The sequence below is a fragment of the Egretta garzetta genome, unplaced genomic scaffold (genome assembly GCF_000687185.1).
Source record: "Egretta garzetta isolate BGI_Z169 unplaced genomic scaffold, ASM68718v1 scaffold434, whole genome shotgun sequence".
In the NCBI taxonomy this organism is placed as follows: domain Eukaryota; kingdom Metazoa; phylum Chordata; class Aves; order Pelecaniformes; family Ardeidae; genus Egretta; species Egretta garzetta.
The window spans coordinates 215,281-236,006 of record NW_009259584.1 but is presented as its reverse complement, the minus strand read 5'-3'; the positions used below and the strand labels follow the sequence as shown (position 1 = coordinate 236,006).

At 38.3% G+C, this 20,726-nt stretch overlaps 1 protein-coding gene across 1 annotated transcript in view; it reads right to left on the bottom strand.

Annotated features, from left to right (window-relative positions):
* The window catches only part of PIP4K2A (phosphatidylinositol-5-phosphate 4-kinase type 2 alpha), a 48,884-nt gene extending 38,314 nt beyond the window's left edge, over nucleotides 1-10,570 (bottom strand). Inside the window, exons 1-2 of the mRNA XM_009637708.2 lie at nucleotides 10,475-10,570; nucleotides 9,279-9,375 (exon numbers count right to left, since the gene is read on the bottom strand). Of these exons, the coding sequence (XP_009636003.1) occupies nucleotides 9,279-9,375; nucleotides 10,475-10,539 (162 nt within the window). The 5' untranslated portion in view covers nucleotides 10,540-10,570. The remainder of the gene's footprint in view (nucleotides 1-9,278; nucleotides 9,376-10,474) is intronic.
* Nucleotides 10,571-20,726: the final 10,156 nt, after the last annotated feature.

Sequence of the window (20,726 nt, the reverse complement as noted above, 5' to 3'; positions counted from 1 at the left end):
GAAGCCATTTCGTTTCACCCAGCCATTCCTAAACTGAACTCCAATCTCTGCTTTTGGTCAAGGTACAACTTCCAGAAAAGCAGTCTTGATTTTTCCGACTTCAAAAGACCAAGATTCACCCCTATAGTTTTTCTAGTATTTAATTATTTGTGTTGCTGAAAAGGTGAGTCTGATTTTTAGTTTGAATTGTTTCCTTTCCCAGTCATTCCTATTTACTCTTTCCTAAAGTTATCTAGTATTGTTTTTCTGCAAGGATACTCACATCCTACTTACTTCTTGATTCTAATTCTTGCAAGTGCAGCAGGTCAAACTCTGCCACTCCAACCACAAGGCATTCTCTATTTTCTTAAACTCCTTTGATGCCATTTTTCCATATTTTTTCTATATCCAAATTTTCAACACCCTTTTTTAAGATGACTAGCACCAAAACTATATATAGTATTAGCTTCAGGTATAAAATAAGCAGATGTTAAAAAAAGTTAGAGCTCCTTCTGCTCTTATTTTATGCCTTCCAATTTATTCACCCAAGGGTGCAGTTACTCCTTCTAGCCAGGAGCTCGCACTAGTGCTAAATTCTTGTCCTCTTTGACCTCTTGTTCCTTCTCAGAGCTACTCCCTCCCTGAATGCAGCCTTCCCCTCCATAGTTCTGCACTCCTTTTTATTCATATAACTATTCATCTGACTGTATTAAAAGGTATCTCATTTGGACAGGCTCAGAATGCCATCAAAAGGGTTTTTTTGTACAAAACCCTTGTCTTTATCCCACTTGGCCATTTAGGCAGATTTTGCATCTTCTGCAAGTTTTCACTGCATGAAACGTCAATTGCTCACTGACAGTTAAATTTTGACTGTTATCATTTACAATCATCTATTATTTACATTTTTTTATTATAAAGCCCTGCAATAATTGGCATTTTAAAAATCAAAGTCACAAAATATCAATCCAAATACTTCGTAAGAGGCGTCATCAAGAGTCCCTAGAAGCCAGCTAAAACACCACCTAATGCTTTATCCTTTGCAAGTCTATTTTTACCTCGGACATTGGTCACTAAAAATAGTAGCCTATCGTAATTAACTAACACTAATGGTATTATTGATAACATGTTATACCAACAACAGATATCAAAAAAAGTAAACTGATTTCCAGAGAGACTTTGTTGTTGTTTCTAAGAGCAACAAGTTAAGCTGTTTGGAGCTATTTTTTCCAACTGAAACCATTTTTTGTGAGAAAACATATGGAGCAGAGCCACTAAAGTACAGGAAAAGCTTGTGTCCCCCCACTCCATAATTGCAAGTTGTATTTATAACTGGCAAAGCATTGCCCTCCTCTTCAAAGACGAACTGCTGGTGAGGCTCTCCCTCCTCTGCCCACTTTGCTTAAAACGTTCACAGCACGGATATTTATCTCCACAGTGGGAGGCCAAGGATTAGCCACAGCCTCCAAGAGGGTGGAGAGATTTAAAGGTCAATTTAATTAGCTCATTCTAATCTCTTACACGTCTAGTGTAAATGTCATTGTTTTCTAACTGCTACTTTAGCAGACAAGATTATATTTTAGAAACTTTGAACATGCGAACTGTGCGTTGGATGTAACACAAATACTTCATGTAACTAATCTAAAAAAGGAGCCCAGTAAAAATTGTCATGGAGTCAGAGCTTTTTCTAAAAAAGAGAAAAAGGGCAATAGGAAAAATCTGGCGATAAAGCATGGAGAGCTTTAGAAGAACGGTAATCTTTCAAACTGACTGGCTTAACAGCTTCTCATTGATTTAAATCTTTCCCATTTTGTGATGTCTGGACAAAGGCAAACAACGGTTTCTGGTACTGTGATCTCATCCAAAACGCTAAAAAGAGCTTCACAAGCCCAACGTATCCTAAAGACAAATCAGATCACATCCCAGGCTATTTAAGAGTGCCTCTGGGCAAGCTTTGCATGAACAAATAGGCAAAAACAAGTGCGCAGATGATGCTCTGTGATGACTGAAATCATAGGTCAGTGGAAAAGCCTGGCAGTGGTTCATCGCTGCTAGAGAATTACGTACACGAGGTCTGGACGTTCTTCTGCCACAGCCTGGCCCACACACAGCTTCTCGTGAAGACAAGCCTGCAGCTCCCCCCAACCTTTTTTTTTTTTTTCCCTCAGGAATGATGGATAGGGATGAATTAGACCTCGATTACCAATTAAGAAGCATACCAGAGAAGCACAGTGACATACAACTAGACATAGATGCTCCAGGGTGGTTCTTTTTTTGCTGTAATTTGAAATGAGCTGCCCACTTCTGGGATGGTGTTCAGGACAGTGTTTTGCCAGTGATTTCTAGAGAGAAGGAAGGCAAAGCGCTACTGGTTTAATATAACAACAGAAGCACCAGACCCAGAGATGTCTGGTTTTGTCATACAGGCAATGGTAGGGAAGACTTTGGGGTTTACTTTGTACGCTGGCACCATGCATTCTACCACTGCCATCGAGCAGGTTCACGGCTGGAAACACCGATGAGGAAACATGATCAGAAAACACTGATCCCCAACACTGACACACGTTTCAGAAGTCTGGCATGTAGCAAAGCATACCTGACCACTAACATATGCTGCAAAAGCACATTCAGTGGTACAACCTTCCCTTGCCTTTGGCAGCTGTCCGGACAATCCTGCACAATGATTCCTTGTCAGCTCAAAAGCAGGGCTCTCAAAAGACCTATGGTGAATGTCATGGGGCCTCCAAAAGACAAAACCAGACCACCACTGGTCTTGTGGTGCATCCATCAGAAATATTGAGTCCCTTCTATGATCTCGTTAAGATGTGGATGTACATAATCTGAAGACCTATGAACATTTATAAGCAAATTGTATTCAGGGAATGATTACCGTGGTGAAAGGCATTTAAAAAAAAAAAAAAAAAAAGCAAAACACCAACTTGTTTTTTGCACTGAGCTATCCTTCCAGGAGAAGGGTTATGGGTTTCTGGAGTTGGTCAAATGAGAGTTTAATTAATAGAACACATGATTCTTTCCTAAATCAGGTTATCTTATTGAGACTGTAGGTCTGGATTTGGAGCTGTCAGCTTAAGGCAGGCACTTGCTTTGGACAGAGTTAGGGCTCTTTTTCTGGGAGCTTCTCTCCTTTAGTCCTGCAAAGCTTGGCTCGATGCCTCACTTTCAACAGCGGTCTCTGTCAGAGCTCAGGCAGTGCCTATCAGCTCATTGTTCTGATGTTGCCAGCACATACTGAATTACTTTTTTCTAGTTTGAATACCCAATTGTGAATGACACTTAGTTTAGGCCAGAAACTGCTGAAATCAAGGCAAACTAAATGTTTTCTCTATGGAAGACTAAGAGAAACCAAAGGTTCTGTTGCCATACTTACTAAGGTTAAGTCCTACAGTCACTAAATTCTTATTTGGGCTCGCACTTAAGGCACCAAATCCTAGAACATAATATTCAGATTGCAAACTTCATTTTTTACATGCCGAAAAGACCATAAATACCACAGTTTTTGTTAGTACAGCTGGCTCAATGCTTTACTACCACTACTGCCTATGCCCATGTCAAACAGACATCAGCAGTTCTGAACATCTTGGTGCCAATGACCATTTGGGATCCACAAACTGCATACTCTGCTACAGGTATCTCATCTGACAGATGAGCTCAAGAACTTTTCATGCACTGACAGACTTACCATGCTAAAACGACCAGCACAGGAATTTCCTTTTCCAAGACAGTTCTGGTTTCCAGGATTTTTTTATGCATTTTATTAAACATTTAATGAAAAGATCCAACTCCTAACATAGCTGTTGCTGAGATATTTATTGCTGACCTTGTTGTCTGCAATTTGATGCTAGAGGTGGCTTGTGGTTTTGGTAGTGTGGGGGCTACAGGGGTGCATTCGGTGAGAAGCTGCTAGGCGGCTTCCCCCATGTCCCATATAGCCAATTCCAGCCAGCTCCAAGACAGACCCAATGCTGGCCAAGGCCCAGCCCATCAGCAAGGGTGGTAGTGCCTCTGGGACAACACAGTTAAGAAAGGAAAAAAAACAAACCACCAAACCCTGTGCAACAGCAAATGCAGCCAGAGAAAGGAGTGAGAATATGAGAGGAACAGCCCTGCAGACCCCCAGGCCAGTGCAGCAGGAGGGCAGGAGGTGCTCCAGCCACTGGAGCAGAGGTTCCCCTGCAGTCCCCCTGCTGCAGCCCATGGTGGAGCAGATCACCTGCAGCCCGGGGAGGACCCCATGCCAGAGCAGGGAGGTGTGCCCAAAGGAGGCTGTGACCCTGTGGGAAGCCCGCGCTGGAGCAGGCTCCTGGCAGGACCTGTGGCCCCGTGGACAGAGGAGCCCAGGCTGGAGCAGGTTTGCTGGCAGGGCTGGTGACCCACACTGGAGCAGTCTGCTCCTGAAGGGCTGCACCCTGTGGAAGGGACCCATGCTGGAGCTGACCTTGAAGAACTGCAGCCCGTGGGAAGGGCTCACACTGGAGAAGTTCGTGGAGGATTGTCTCCTGTGGGAGGGACTCCAGGCTGGAGCAGGGGCAGAGTGTGAGGAGTCCTCCCCTGGGGAGGAAGGAGTGGCAGAGACAGTGTGTGATGAACTGACCCGAACCCCCATTCCCCATCCCCCTGTGCTGCTGGGGTGGGGAGGGGGCGGAGGAGGGAGAGAAATTGGGAGTGAAGTTCCCAGGAAGAAGGAAGGGGTGAGAGGAAGGTGTTTTTAAGATTTGGCTTTATTATTTATTATCCTAGTCTGATTTGATTGGTAATAAATTAATTTTCCCCAAGTCTGTTTTGCCCATGACGGTATTTGGTGAGTGATCTCTCCCTGTCCTTATCTCAACCCACGAGCTTTTCATTATCTTTTCTTTCCCCTGTCCAGCTGAGGAGGGGAGTGATGGAGCAGCTTTGGTGGGCACCTGGCATCCAGCCAGGGTCAACCCACCAGAGTTTGTTATTAGGGAAATTGCTTAAAAGCAGGAATTCTTAATTTTCATTTTAGATTTCAAACTTTTATATGGAAAAATAATAAGCATCTCTAAATCAAAAAGAACTTTCAGACCATCTGCTCAAAGTTCCGTATGAATTGTTTGTCCTGTACAGAGAACCTCTAGAAACTGCTCCTGCAGACGGACAAAGTCAGATCTGAGCATGTCTCCCATCACAGTATGTACTAAAAACTTTAAGGAAGATCAGTTGTGCTCTCCCCCGTCCCCAGCAGAAGGCTCATTAGGTATCCTGGGGCACTGGTGCCCTCTGCTAAGAGCAATTCTATTTTATTGGGCAAGAACCCAGTCTCCCTCTTTTGCCTAGCAGAATCCAGATGTGGGATTCAGCAATAACTTTAAGTAAGAACAGATGTGTTGGAGCACAGTAAAGTACATTTCCCTTTCCAGAGCAACAGCAGCAGAAGCATTTGTTACTGCAGTAGATCCTATTTTTCTGAAGTTTGTTGGGGGGCGTTAAGTTAGCTGCTTGCCTGTTAATCCCTCATAATTCTGCAGTTTACAGAAGCTATTCCTGTAATTCTTCTGACAGAATTGCAGTCTTGAATTTTGTAAGAGAAGAAATTATGTCAACCAAGTTGAAAAGAAACTCCAAAGTTACCAGAGCTACCCCATATATTATGGAAAAAAGGGGCCTTTCTGTAGAATAACCTTTGCAAAACCAGTATCTAAAGCTATGGGGGAACAAAGAAATTAGAAATTAGTTTAGGACTGCAGTGAGGGATTTACTTTACTACATCTGTTTTCTAATCCCTTTTTTTTCTTTTCTGCTAGGAACTCTCAAGTATTTTCCTGTCAATGTTAGGAAGATCTTAAAGAGTCAGGGATTCTTTTTCAATGAAATAGGAGTCACTAAAAAAAATAAAAGATCAAGATAATTTACCCTATCAAGGCAAAATTTGTCATGATTTAATGCTCTGTCTTGTGGAATTACTTGGACACTTTAAAAAATTATCTTCAATCTCAGATCTGTATGTACTTACTTGTAACATCCAACAGCACAAAACATAACAGTAATATCTTTCCCCTTGATAATTTATAGTCTACATAAGTGTTGTTTCCATTATTCAAATGCAATGGTGATTCATACTCACTAATCATTACCCGTGTTCCCCTTTCTAAGAAAAACCAGCCAGACCATTTTTTATTTTGATGCAATAAGTATCTTAGTAATATGTGATCAAGGAGGAAGATGGGGGTCTAATAAAATCATTTTTTTGACGTAAGAACCTAGACTGAAGACTTAATTTGTCATAACAAGTTTCTATAGGCAACCTTTGAATAAAACTCAAGGTTTAACTAACCTCATCCTGTATTTTCCACATTGCTGTCCATAATAAAGAATGAATCACCAAAAAAACCCCACTCAGTATTAGTAACCACACATGTGTCTCCATAAAACTTTAATCCTAGTTCAGTACTAATCAGAAAGTCTTTCAGAGATGCCCAAGCATCTATGAAAGACAGATAGATGGAGGACAGATTACCAAAGATACCTCAGAAAAGAGAGCTGGTTTTGATCACGTGAAGGGAGGGAGTCCATTATGGGAATCGTAATTGCTATTACTAGAAATGGCTTCCTGTAAGGCGTGAACCATATACAGTTTAAGAAATTCCCCTGGCTCTGGAGTTGGACTGCTTGTAGGAAGAAACCTGTACTTTATGAGATTTAAATGTCTCTTCAGGGATAAGAGAAGATCCCTGTATTAACCACTCCATAAGTGAACGAAGCCTATGTGTTAAGCAGTCCACAAAATTACCGTACAAAGTGAATAACAGAATGTCAAGAATTAAAATTAGTATAGCCCAGTAATTAGAGGATACACTACCAGATTCTTTTCATGAGGTAGGTTTTTTTTAGTCTTTCCTTATGAGTAAGCACTATCTGCCCTCCGGAACAACTCATCAAGGATATCTGCAGAACATTCTGAAAACAAAAAACACTTAAAATGAATGTTCTTCCTGATTTAAACTGATGTGTCTGACTAATGAACAAGGTAATTGGGTTTATTTATCTAAACCAATCCTATCTTGCCCAATAATGGGAATGACATTGTTCACAATTGATTAGGACTCCTTCCTGAAAATCATTATATAAGAAAAACTACCTAGAGAAAGTTATTTGCTATCTCTTCCACAAGCCTTCCCTCAGTTCAATACTGCACAGGCTTTTTCCAATTCATGTTTGGCTCCAAGTATAAGACAATAATTTTAACCAATATTCATTGGAACAGCTTCCCTGAAGACAAAGATTATCTGAAAAAAATCTATATACACTGAGTCCCTCTTTGTCAAATTAGATTCACTTTTAAAATCACAGAGAACGTAACATTAAAATGAAAGGAACTTCTATTTTTAATATGGATAATCCCTATCTTACAAATGGGGTGACTTGAATTTTAATTTATGTGTCTTTTGGTAAAAATAATTTAATTTTAAAAGTGTGTTCAAAATACATTATGATTTTGAGCATTTAAAAAAAAAAATTATGAGAACAGTCCTGTAGAATAAGAATTCACAGTGATAAACTGCTTGGATTCAGGGAAAAAAGAATAGTGAATGCAGACATTGCTTTCCTTTGGGTCAAAATTAGTATTTAGTATCTCCTGTTTTTCGCTAAATATACTTGAAATTACTAAATAGCATTGGAGAATTTTTTCTAACTACTACATAATTTTGTTACATCAAAACCCAAGATGTGGTTGCATTTTCTTCTTTTCGATTGTTGTTTGGTTCAATTGTCAAAAACCCCAAAATATAGCTGCAAACAAGTATTTTTGGTTTTAATCTAAAGATACAGACATTTCATTTAGTGACAATCCTTTAACATTACTTTAACACTGTTAATTGTTACTAAATCCAAACAGCAGTAAGACATAGTTACAACAGTAATTTCTGTTGTAGAAGAGTAATGGAGATGGAAACATTTCAGTACTGTGGAACGCAGCATTTTTGATTATGCCAAGTTTGCCAGTTTTAACTAATGACAGCATCTTGCCTTCTAATATATTTAATGAAATACAACTGATTGCCTAGTAATGTCATCACCTCATTTTCTAAAAGATATCAAGCATGAGCTGACACCATAATTTTAAGATCAATTACATGTCCTTCCTCTTTGACACACTGATCCTTTTCCTTTGCCAAGGAAAAGGAAATCTTCAGCTAAAGGGATCAAATAACTTCCCAAACAATAGGATCCTCTTTGGTCCATCAGGAAAATTGAACGAGGAATGCAATTTGCTGTAAGTCTTTTAACTGTTGGCCCGAGTCTTGCTGTATTTCCTTTTACAGTTCTTCAGAAAACAGGATAATGATAAAAATCACCTGATAGGATCATGACAGCTTTACCAAAAGAAACCAACCCAACCCTCTTCTCCACCTACTGGCAAAATATCTTACCAAAGTTATAGTGGCTGTATATCGAGATCCGTAACCTAATCTCAATCTACACTCCTGCAAGTGTGTTTTAACCCATCTACGCATTTTTAACACATTGACGAGGGGAAAATTGGTAAAGGGGACAGTTGAAGGACTTAGATGTAGATTTCGGCTGCCGTATTCAATCTGCTCGACGTAGCAAGAATGGGAGCATTATGAAAAACACATTTTGTACAATTTGTTTAGCTACTTGAAACTGTTCACTAAATATCTTGTCCTAATATCTTAGTGACAGGCTACAAATACAACTGCAGCCCACATCAAAATAGTATAAAAGAGTGAGAGAGCACGACAGGAGGCGGCGCTGGGTTACACAGCAAGTGCTCTTTTGGATAGGACATCCCGCAGCGTGACTGCAGAAGGAATTATCCCTGTGACTGAAATAGTGCACATTAGGAACAGTCAATGGAAAAGGGAATGTCAGTGAGTATTGGCAAACCAGACTGAAGCAGAGTTCAAGAACTTTCTTTTGCAAAGACAGAAAGAAGCTTTGACTGCAAGGAAGAACCCTGCCAAATCTAGAGAAATTTCTTGTTTTGCTGTATCTGCTCTATGCAAGCTATTTGTTTCCAGATCCTCTTAACAACAGGAAAAGGAGACATAACGAAGCAGTGTGAAGCTGGCAGGCTACAGGTCACTCTCTTCTAAAGACAAAGAGCACGAAGGAAAAAAAAAAAAAAAAAAAAAAAAAAGGCTGTGGTCATTGCAGAAACCACATCTCTTATAGACACAGTGCTGAAGCAACTGTTATCTAAGTGACCCGGCTGAATATAGCATCTCGTCAGTAGTGTCCAGACATTATTTTTTCTTCCTATTGCAAGAGGTATCACCCCTCAGTTCAGAACTTACCTGGAAGTCTTGATCATCAATTCCAAACCTCTCTCTCAGATTACGGAAAACCATTGGACAATATTCCTTAAATTTGAAATGACTTGGCATGTTTTCTCTGAAAGAATAGAAAACCAAATTAACTTCATTCATCTGCACATGCAATGAAAAACCCTAGAGTATTCTGTCTCAAATCTATTCATACAAAGTAGAGGGTAAGGAAATTTACAATCTTTCTTCTAATGCTTTCTTTTATTCAATGAGATTTGGTCTCACCATATTCTTTTCTTTTTCTTTACAATGTTTAACAAATGTATACACATTTGTTTCTAACAAGCTACAACATAATTGGATGAAATAAACACAAACCGTATTTTGATAACTTTAGAACCTGGACTCAAAAGCAGAAGAGGATGTTTTCCCATTGCCCTAAAATGACTTCAAAGGTGAAATCTTAGATCGGATTACACAAGAATTACTATACCATCTGTGACACCAGTACTGACAGTGCCAAAGCTTCAAGAAAATTGGGACTCATTCAGTACAGGGCTAATTTTAATATCCTACAGTTAATTTCAGACTTATATGTGAGAAAAGTTATTTTGGCCTTTGCCGCAGTATGGAAGACCCAAAGTAGTAGAATTCTTCCCTTTTCCCAAATATATTCTTGAATAAAATTCAGGTTATACACAAACCAGCATTAATAGTTTTGTATGTCTGTACATACAGTTCATGGAGCATCTTATTTTTCAGAGATGTAGATATTGCATGAAATTATCTTAATAGTTTCAAAGCTTCTATACAATTGGTATGATTTTGTATTATGGATTATAAAAAGCTGAATATTATTCAGCTTTGGTACATGCTTTAAATTCTCATTCTTGTTCAAATATTTAATAAAAAGTACATGCACATGAATTTACGTTTTTAAAAAGACCCAGATAAGTGCTTATATCAGGAATAATCACACCAAGAAAGGATCACCTTCAATATGCAAGACACTCATAAGGCAATAATAAGCCATACGAAGGCAAAATACTACCCAGCAGCCCCTGCTGTTGCTTTTCAGAACAGCACAGATGGTTATGCTTATCGCAGGATTAACTTAATCATCAAAACTTCAGTCCCATCAACTGAAAAATAACAGAGTACATAGTACTTCATAAAAATATCACTGCTACTATCCACTTCTACAAAGAATTGTTACTTGTACTTACTTGTTGAAAAGGTGATTGTCCACCTTTATCTTTGAGTATGCTTTGAAATCATCTGGCATCAACATAACAGGGATTTGAACATGGCTCAGTTCATTGATCTAGAGAAAACAGAATATATTTAGTTGCTGATGTCTTTGCAAAGAAGCTGCATGCGTCTTAATTACGAAAACGTTATTTAGCCTGCTATTTCTTGTGTATATGTCCTGGCAGTGAATGTAAGTAAAAGAAGAATACAAAAGCAGTTTTATTATTTCCAGATTAAATGCATTCACAAGATAGACACTTTGGAAAAGAAGAAACAGCATTCCATATTTATACTAGTTTTAGGAGGAAAAAAAAAAAAAAAGTGCTTCAAAGCACACCTGGAGTGTACTTTTTATGGAAGGTCAACGAGGATGCCAGCAAAACGGTCTTTAATCCCAACACACTGTTCTTGTTTCATCAGCTGAGCTACACTCTCCAAAGATAATTCAAATTCTGTATGTCAAACAACTGTTTACCTTTGCAGCTCATGAGCTAGTCTTACATGTCTGTGTCTTGAACTATATAGTGAAAATGAAATGAGATTTTGCTTACATGTGAATACACACACTTTGGGCTCAATAAGCAGAAGCTTGTTTCTTCCAATAGTGCAGACCTCAGTCAAGTTTTTGCAAGTCGGACATTTTTTTGATTATTGAAATCGGACAAACTACGTAAATAGCAAAATTTTTGCTTAGAAATAAGTGCAGAAGTAAGTTCTAAGGCTGTCCCTATTTTGTCATATTTATGGGGACCATCTATTCTTTCTACTTTTGAAATAAATATTGTCAGTCTTCTCAAGATTAGGATTTTTCATATATATTTGAAATCCCCTTCTGGCCACATCTTTATTATAAAATGTAGACAACTTTACTGTTACCTAGTTGTAGGCATGTTTTTATTATTGCATGTATTATTCTACCCTTACTTTAGTAAATTTTAATTAAAACATAAGAAACATAAGAGAGAATTGTGAGATTGCAACGGTGCTTTCAAATCACGAATGAGATACCCATTACAACCACAGTCACCAAATACCCATGACATACATATTACCTATGTTCTTACGGTGCTTTTACACCCTGGTCATGCATCTCAATTTACCCAGTCAAATATTTTTGCTCACAGAAAGCACGTTTTGCTTCAGTATTTTTCAACAGGGTTTAGGAGGAAAACCCACTCTATATGCATACAAATGCACACTAGGGGTGGATATAGCAACACGTGGTGATCCTCTGCTCTTAGCACTGCTTATCAAACACTGCTTTCCAACTAGGAGGCTGTTAGTTGCCTGTAAATGCTATCCTGCTTGAGAGAGGCTTTTGGAGAAACCTTCACTGAAGCAGCGATAGGTTATAAATATCGGAGGAAAAAATGCACTCACTGCAAGTATGATCTTTTGCAGAACTGAAGTTAAACAAAATAAGAAAACAGTGAGGAGCCTTTTAGCTCTTAAACAGAGGCAAGCAACGAATGCAAGCAGGCAGCTCACACAGCCTCGTCACCTTTTAGTACTTTCAAGTCCCAATAATGTTCCCTGCTATGTCTCATTTTTATTATTCAGAACCCTGCAGCCCACATGAAAACTGATAAAAACCTGTTGAATTTACTTTACAGAATGCTTCTTTGGAAAGCCCTGAAAAGCTCTAGAAAGAGGCATGGCAGTTATATAGCAGAGTGGAGAAAGGAAACAGAAAGATGTTTGGGACGGGCTGAATGTGCTCTGCTCCCTGGAGTTGCAGGGAGAACGCTCTTTCCTCATTCCAAAGGGAGAGAAAGAAGAAACTCCAGTAAAATTTTGAAAACACAGCTGTACAAACCTAATAAATCATGCTGACACCTCATTAAATACGACGTAAAATAACAAAACGTTGATCGAAAATCACTACATCTAACATACATGCTCTTTACTACAGTTGATATTGCTGTACATCAAATCTCACCCTGAAACCACGGGGCAGGTTCATGAGTCTGCAGAACGGGTCTAGCTGTTGTACAAATAAAACCAGAGACAAGTAGCTATATTACGCAGAGATATGAAGCTTTAAATTTGCTTATACGGAATTACCTACTCTCTTAGACTGCCAGATTGTACAACAAATTACATGCTTGAAAGAGGAGTAACAGAGACCTACATGCATTTCCATCCTAGCCAAAAGTCATCTCAAGAATATCTTCCATTGCATACAGTCAATAATGCTGAATTCACACATCTTCAAATGAGCCATCTACAATTTGCAAGCTTGCTTGAAAATTTGATTTCAGATTATCAAAACTGTATTGATACAATTTTCACATGCATTCACTTTCTTAATTTACTGATGTAAAGTTTCCCTGAATACATCTATAGATTTGCTTTCACACTGTGAATATGTAAATCTGTGCTATAATGGCACAGTTTTAATTGTGCCTGTAGGCCTTACAAATGTCATCTGCATAGCGGAATAACATAGCCAAATGTGCTCCTATTTGCATACTTTAGAGATTCTTTTATTCTAAATAAAAACTCCAAAATAATTCTCCCAGGAAGTTCCCTGCAAGATATAAATGTACACGTGCACACACAGACGCATACACACATCATACATCCCCCCTTTAAATCAGGCAAAAAATGCAGGATAACAGAAAAGTTTTGGTTGGGTATTTTTTGGGGGGGGGTGGCGGGGGGGGAGGGTGTGTGTGGATGTGGGTTTGAGATTCATTCAAGTCTGAGGTATGTAAAAGCAATTTCTCTAATATTTTAGGGAATTCCTCTCTAGAAGGAGAAGGGGGAAAAAAAGCAGGTGATAAACACACAGTAGAAATGACCTTTGGTATAGCACACCAGCTGAGTAATGGCATATCCCAGCGGCACAGGCCATTAATTAATTTAAACCTTTCAAGTATAAGGTCTGGTTCTTTGTGCAATAGTACATTTTTTGGATAGATGTGATGAGGCCAGATTGGAAAGTGCACACAAGACAGAAAGGAATACCCATGTCATTAGATCTTGGTGGAAACTAGAACCACATTGTGGGGGGAAGGGAGAAGAAACAATATCCAAAACTCCCCCACAAACAGCTCTTGAAAAGCTAAGAGAAAAGGGAAAGGTCAGAGGGATCAATTCTCCACTTTGCCATCACCGTGTAAAGAAGGAGTCACATCTGAAAGACACTAAATATGAAACACAAAGACGACATTTTGAGCCTTCCAACTCATCTCAGATGAAAATTTCGCTTCTTTTTTCACCGTGTTTGAAAGTCAACCGTGACACAGAATTTTAAGTAAGATGCATGTGATACCTCTGCTAAGTATTATGTGCATCTCTTCACATTACCTGTTAAATACAGCTAGCTCCTTTAGCATGTTCAGTATTCCAAATTACAATAGAAACTGTGTTACAATAGCTGTAATAATTAAATAAGAAATAAGAAATATCAATTTTCCTCTAAGGAGTGCTTCCAAATATAACAAAATCATAAGTAAGAAATAATTTCCCACATGAGATAATCATGATGCACAAATGAAGCAGAAGGAGCTCACTGGACAGAGGACTGACTTGTTGCTGAGGACTCAGGATCAAACATTCATTTAATTACAATTAATTCTAAGAGAACCCACATTTACAGCATCTCTACAATAAACACGATGTGCATCATACCGAGAAAGTTCTTTTAGTCCTCCATCCTACATCCTTTAACTGCCCTGATCTGTGGTTGCCATTACAAAATTTTGCTGCAGTTTGTCTTGTTATTTGAAACAGACAGTGCTTACCAATATCTTTGAGGAATTTAAATGCCATATAATAGCCTCAGAGAATGGATGATTTTAAATATGAATGACTAAGATTTCAGTCGCACAGTAACTATGCATATTATGCATAAATACCTCATGTCTATTAATAACATTTGTAAACTCATGTACACAAGATATTAATAAGTGACCCAGAAACTTCCTTTTAAGTAATTTTTTCAAATACTTTCCCATGATATTGATATAAAAGCAGATGTTATGTGAGATGGAGACATCCTCCATGACTTACGAGCTTTAAAGAAGAACAATTTTAAGCACCTTAGACTGGCATTGCGCCTTTAAACACATGGTACAAAAAACCTGTGGTTGTAGGGACCCTCTTGGAGCCGTGGCTGAGCCATGGCAGATGGGAGGGGGTCGAAGCAAAAGGAGGCTTTCAGGCAAAAACCAACTGATTGCAACTCATTTTGCTCCTGCAGGTTTAGGATTGAATTCACACTGTCAGGAAAACAGAGGTTGTAATTAAACTGCAAATAAGGGAATAATAAAAGCCTACTGGACATTGAATAAATAGTAAGACTCAGCTGGTAATGATTCTGAAATTAGCACACAGAGAGGTGTTCCCACAAAGCCATCTTATATTGGTGACATTTCAAATAAGCTTCTCTAATTTATATGATTTGAAATCAAGCAATGAATATATCATAAATTGTTAGGCATTATTAATGGCCCTTATTTAATTCAGATACATTCACCCTAAACACCACATTACTAGGGCAATGCATAATTAAACATTAGTTTTCATTCTGTCAGAACATAAGCAGCAATAAATTGCTTGTATGCAAAGCAGACAATGAGATATTTAAGCAGCATATAATAAAGGCAATTTACAGCATATATTGCATGTTTAGCTGGAGGAGCCAGAACAATGATCCTGTTCTCCAACAGATACAAGCTGATACCTATTACTACAATGCTGCAGCAAGAAACCTGTGTAATGCATTACAGCTGGTATTATTCATTTTAAAAAAAAAACAAACCAAGAACTGTACAAAACTGAAGAAACCATGTACATCAATGTTCAAAATTTCATCCCAAGCACATCACAAATCACATGCAGACTACTTAGCAATACCTTGTGGCTCCTATTTAAAGCCTTCATTCTGTACATGGTTTCTTGTATTGAATATCTCAGCTTTAATATACAGCATAGATGCTATTGCCTTTTAATTTAATGTAGCAGCCAGACAGACTTGCTGGCTGAACCTATGGAGGGATGAGGTGTGTTCACACTGAACAGCTTGATAAAACATCTCAGTCTCAGTTACAGCTCCTGGCAGTTCCCCAGAAGGGGAAATCCCCACTCCTCCCGACGCAGGGATGTGGCTGAAGTTGTGCAAGTGCTGCTTTCTTCTCAGCAATGTTTGTCTCCCAACTCTCTTCCTGAAAGCCAATTCACACAGTCTGATCCGCTGAGACAAACAAGCTACAACTAACTGGTTTGTTACTCTGAGAGAACGTCAAGTGCATATTTCACAAATTTGTGTATTTTTAAACATAGATTTTGGAAGAAGTGGGAGTGGAAGAGACTTTGGAAGAGAGAAATTATTGAGGTCTAAAAATAGAATTGAACTTTTAACACCAGCAGCAGTTCTGACATTTTTATGTTCATGGTTTACTTTCTGAGACATCTCAGTTTCTTCTTTGGCAAGGAAACTTGCACAGAGCTCTGAAGAGAAAAAAATAGCAGACTACTTTTCGTTCAGACACTGAGCCACCATTTTGACAGGGCCACAGACTTCTTCAAAGGCACAGTTAATTCATTTACTGGTAGGTTAATGCTTACAAAGGCAAACCTATTGGCTTCTAATGGATTGCTCTTACAAAACAAGGCTGGAGGACAAGAATGCAATGGAGGAAAACTGTTTGGTGTATAAAATTTCACATTCAGGAGACTATTATCCTTCATTCTTCTGGCACCTTCTTGATAACTGAACACCCTGCAGGTCTTACCAAACAGCATTTTCCTGATTACTAGAGCACAATCATCTAGGAGATAAAGTTTCTTAATCTTATTCTTTCTATTATCCTGTAAAAAGCCATTTCCAAAGCTGTTCCTATTTTGTAGGGAGTAAGGGTTTAGGTTAAAGCACAACGGGCTGGGTGGTGACAGGCAGAGCTATAGGCAGGCATTTACATCCTCTCCTTCCCAGATGTGGAACACGCCGCAGTATCGCTACCGGGACAGTAAACGCCTTGTGTTGAAGCATAAACTGAAAGTGAAGTGATTATTTTACAACTCTTTGAAATCTACCTTGAAGGGTCTGAAAAGGGTGGATGAGGTCAGCAGCTAATCAATTTTGTGGAAGACATTTGCCTGTTACAGGGCAAAACCATCATTTGATAAATGTCATTTGACAGTTTAAATTACACTCAAAGCCATTCTTGCAAGAGAAATAAAAGGTTAAGCTAAGTTCTGCCGTAGAGAAATAAATCAGTTCAGCAAAATACTCCTTAATTTGTTTTAAATGAGGTTTTCATCATTTCAATCACACAAAAATTCATCTCTTCCCCCCCCTCCAAAAGTACAAGGTAAAAAAATCTACCCAGACTTTTTTTTAACTACACAATGTGCTAGGAGTTTAAATGGCACAGGAGACTTATATAGAAGTAATTTCTGGTTACCTATTCAGAAACAAGTCCTGCAATTAAAGGAATTATATTACTGAGAAAAATAGAGGGTAAGGTATTTAATTTTCTCTGAGTCTTTAGCATCACTTTAATTAAGGTATATGGAGAGGAAAAAACCCAAACCAACATAAAAGCCCACCTAGCTGCTGGAGTAGTAGGTGTTGAAGTTTTACATGTCTCAAAACATCTCTAGTAGGAACTAGAGGAGCTTCATGTTTTTACAGTTCAGGTGATACCTGTCATTAGGTTGATGGCTTTCAATGAAATTCAATAACCTAATGCTAGAAAAGTAGGCCAAATTGAACCAAATGTTTTTCAAATGTATTAATGCAGAAAGATATACTTTTCCCAAACTACTAAAGACAGAATATCAGAAATACTTTGCAAAAATATTAAATACACTTCATGGATTTAAGAAATTCTGATAAATGAACACATCCATTACAGCTTATTTACTTTTTATCAAAAAAGTAACAAGACTTTTCTGAAGTCCTATGGTCTGACTTTGAATTAAAAACAAAACAAAAAATTTCACAGCAAACCCTAGATGTGTTCATGAGACTTTCTAGCTGCTGTTCTCAACAGTACAAGGATATCCTTGGGGAGGGAAGGTCTGTAGTACATGCATCCACGTGGAAAACAGGATATTGTGACATACCCGAGAAAGCTCTGGACAGGATATTGTGACATACCAAATACAGTCCCGAAACAAAGGAAAACATGGTTTTGAAGAGCATTTATTTCTTGGTGCTTATCTTTAAATTTGGAATATCAGGGCAGCAAATCCAAACACAGGATTTTATAGCTTGGTTATCAGTTCTATTCAGAGAGTTTGGGGTGACACTGTTTAAATAACGTATAACAAAAGCACCAAAATCACATTCCCTTTACAAATGTTTTGATGCAAATTTTCAAGTCTTTCAAGGCTCTTGGACATTTGCACAGTCCAGAAAATCCAGAACATCTGCTGTATGCTGTCAGACAAGCGTAAAGCCACATTTCTACAGATTTGGTTAAACTTCCTGCGAATCTGCTTACACCTTTCAATGAGTGCAAAAATTAACACTTCGTAATGTGCCAAATAATCAAAGACCAAATATAAATTAAGCAGCTCAAATATAATGCCTGTCATGATAATCCCCCGTTCTCCTAAAAAGCTAGGAGAAATGCAATAGTGCGTACAAAGATACTAGTGCACATTCATGAAAAGGAAAACAGAGTAATAGAAATATAACTTATTTGTAGTGGAGATTTTTGACAGGCAAAACAGTTTGAGTAGCAAATCGCATACAAAAAACAAAGTGCAGTCTCAGTCCAAAATGAAACTGGAAAGCAATGAAAGTCCGTCAGATTTGGGCGAGTTGTGATGCACACCATACACATGAGCTCATACTTGTTTGCTAATGTGATGGTTAAGAAGAAAACAAGACCAGGCATACAGCTCAGACAACAATTTGCAAGCTATTATCTAGTGGGCTTGCCACAAAATTGACAAAAGAACGTTTTATTTTTTGAGCAGAAATATCTCAAGTAATATTTTTTAAACTTCAATTTGTGTGCTGGGAAGTTGATGCACTTTAAGTCAATCTTTCATAGCAATAGGTATCCTCAGTTATTGTTTGAAATACTGATTTAATACACAGACTTGTCACAAGGTCTGATAGCAATCTGGCCTATATTTTTCTAATTAAAGAACAAAATGCTTATCTGGCAACAGTTAAACTTTAGTTCACTTGGCTTTGTCCTGAAAGCTTCACAAGAGAATACCTAAAGAGAGGACGATGCTAGGACGCACCAAGTATTTATTTACGACATAGGGAAAGGTTTAAGGAAAGTAAGTTTAATTCTATATACAAAGTAATACACAATTCTCAGATAAATGTTCTGCTGATTTTCTAAATGACCTTTTGTGGATTTTGGAAGAAGAGTTCAACAGCAGGAACAAAATGAAATAAAATGACACATATTCCATCAATCATGTTACTCAGAATTGGAAAACAACCAAACCCACCAACCAATCAAACAGAAAACAGACTTAAAGGAGTTTATTAAATAATGCTCATCTCTCATAACAGCTTTTAAGTTCATATTTTTCAAGTATAACTTTTCTGAACAGGAATAATGAATCCATGCAGTTAAACTTAAAACTCCAGTTAGCGGTTGCACAAATACGGAGATGCTGTAGCCTTACCTGAATGCTATAACTGCAAAATGAAATTCAATAGAAAAAAAATTTCTTCAAAAAAAGGCAAAGTATAATGGGAAAAGAAACCCTAGGAACCATTTCACACACACGTGCAACTCAGCCGCTTAATAAAGAGGAAGGCTTTAAGAGCATCCTGTCTCAGAATGACAACCTGGGATGGCTGCAGAATAAATGCCATAAAGCAACAATTTAAGGCATCAGATGGGCTTCATTATTGTTTAGAAGCAATAACAAATGTAGAAAAGCCAAATGCTTTGGTTATTTTTACACTGACATAATGAGGGTAATTATTTCACATTATTATTATTATTTTTATTATTATTATTAAAGGAGAAGGAAGACCAACTTGTGAATAGGCTTTTTGGTAACACACTTTAATATGCTGCCACATGTTCCAACCACACAAATATGTTATTATTTAGGAAATTGTTGACTTGTAAAAAGATGACATTAAAACATGATTCCTTCTGGCCATTTCTGACCATGGATTAGGTGAAGGCTGAAGCCGTGAGGCAAATTTTCTGAAAACTGAAGCAATACCATTTGCATTATATAAATCTAATTTATGAAGTTAATTAACTGAACATGAGTGACACCAGAAGCAAGTACACGAAGGTCATACTACAAGTATTTAACTGTTCTGTAAAGCAGTACAGCAGTTGTTCTTGGTAACGTGGACCATACAGAGTAATCAGAGTGCTCAACATACATGGCTTGCTCTGCCAGCACGTGTTAGTCTTCAAATAAAACATTTTTTTTAGCTCTCAACCTATACACTCCAGGAGAAGTAACCGTACAAAATATTGTCCTAGAAGTCCAAATGTGTAAGTATTGCATTTCCTCAGTTTTAGAGACATCCCTTCATTCATGTCCCTGATGCCTCTTGGTTGCACTGTATTCCTCTAGCATTTACCATGTAGGTTTTTTCTTTGAAGTAGTGTAATGCCTGAGATCAGGCTAACAGGTCTGTTGTCACCTGGGAGGGTTACCAGTCTTCCAGATTTTATCTGGGTGCCATCCAGACATTTTTTGCGACATGAAGCCACTCTATGGGCTCTGTTTATAAAAATGCTGTCAGAGCAAAAGCAGAAGCTGTTATTAGTCAGGACAGAATAGCAGCTCCTGGGAGGACACGTGAAAGGCCTTAAGACCAAAGCAACCAAAAAGAGCCCAAGCTGGGTGACAACCTCAGAACAGTCATTTGGGATTGTTGAAGTTGTTTTAGCACTTTCCACCTCTTCTGTGGTCATCGAGGCAGGAATCTTTGTTCTCTCAAATACAGTTTCTAAACACACATTACTCTCCTCTTCTGACAGGCATACTAAAAATACACATTCATTCATATATATACACACTCTGCAGCTTCTTGCTACTGATGCCATGCGTTTATGTGCCAGTTGTTCGGTATTTGGGAAAGAACAGCGTCCTGGTGTGTTTGCAATGAGCCGGGTTTTGCTTCTGCTCTGGATATCCTTTTTCCACACAGAATCCCAATTTATTTTGGCAATTATGCTATACACAAAATGTCATGGATTTATTATCATTACTTATCAGATATTAACTGCCCAGATATAAAAACTGCAACGTTCATTTTGCTGCAGG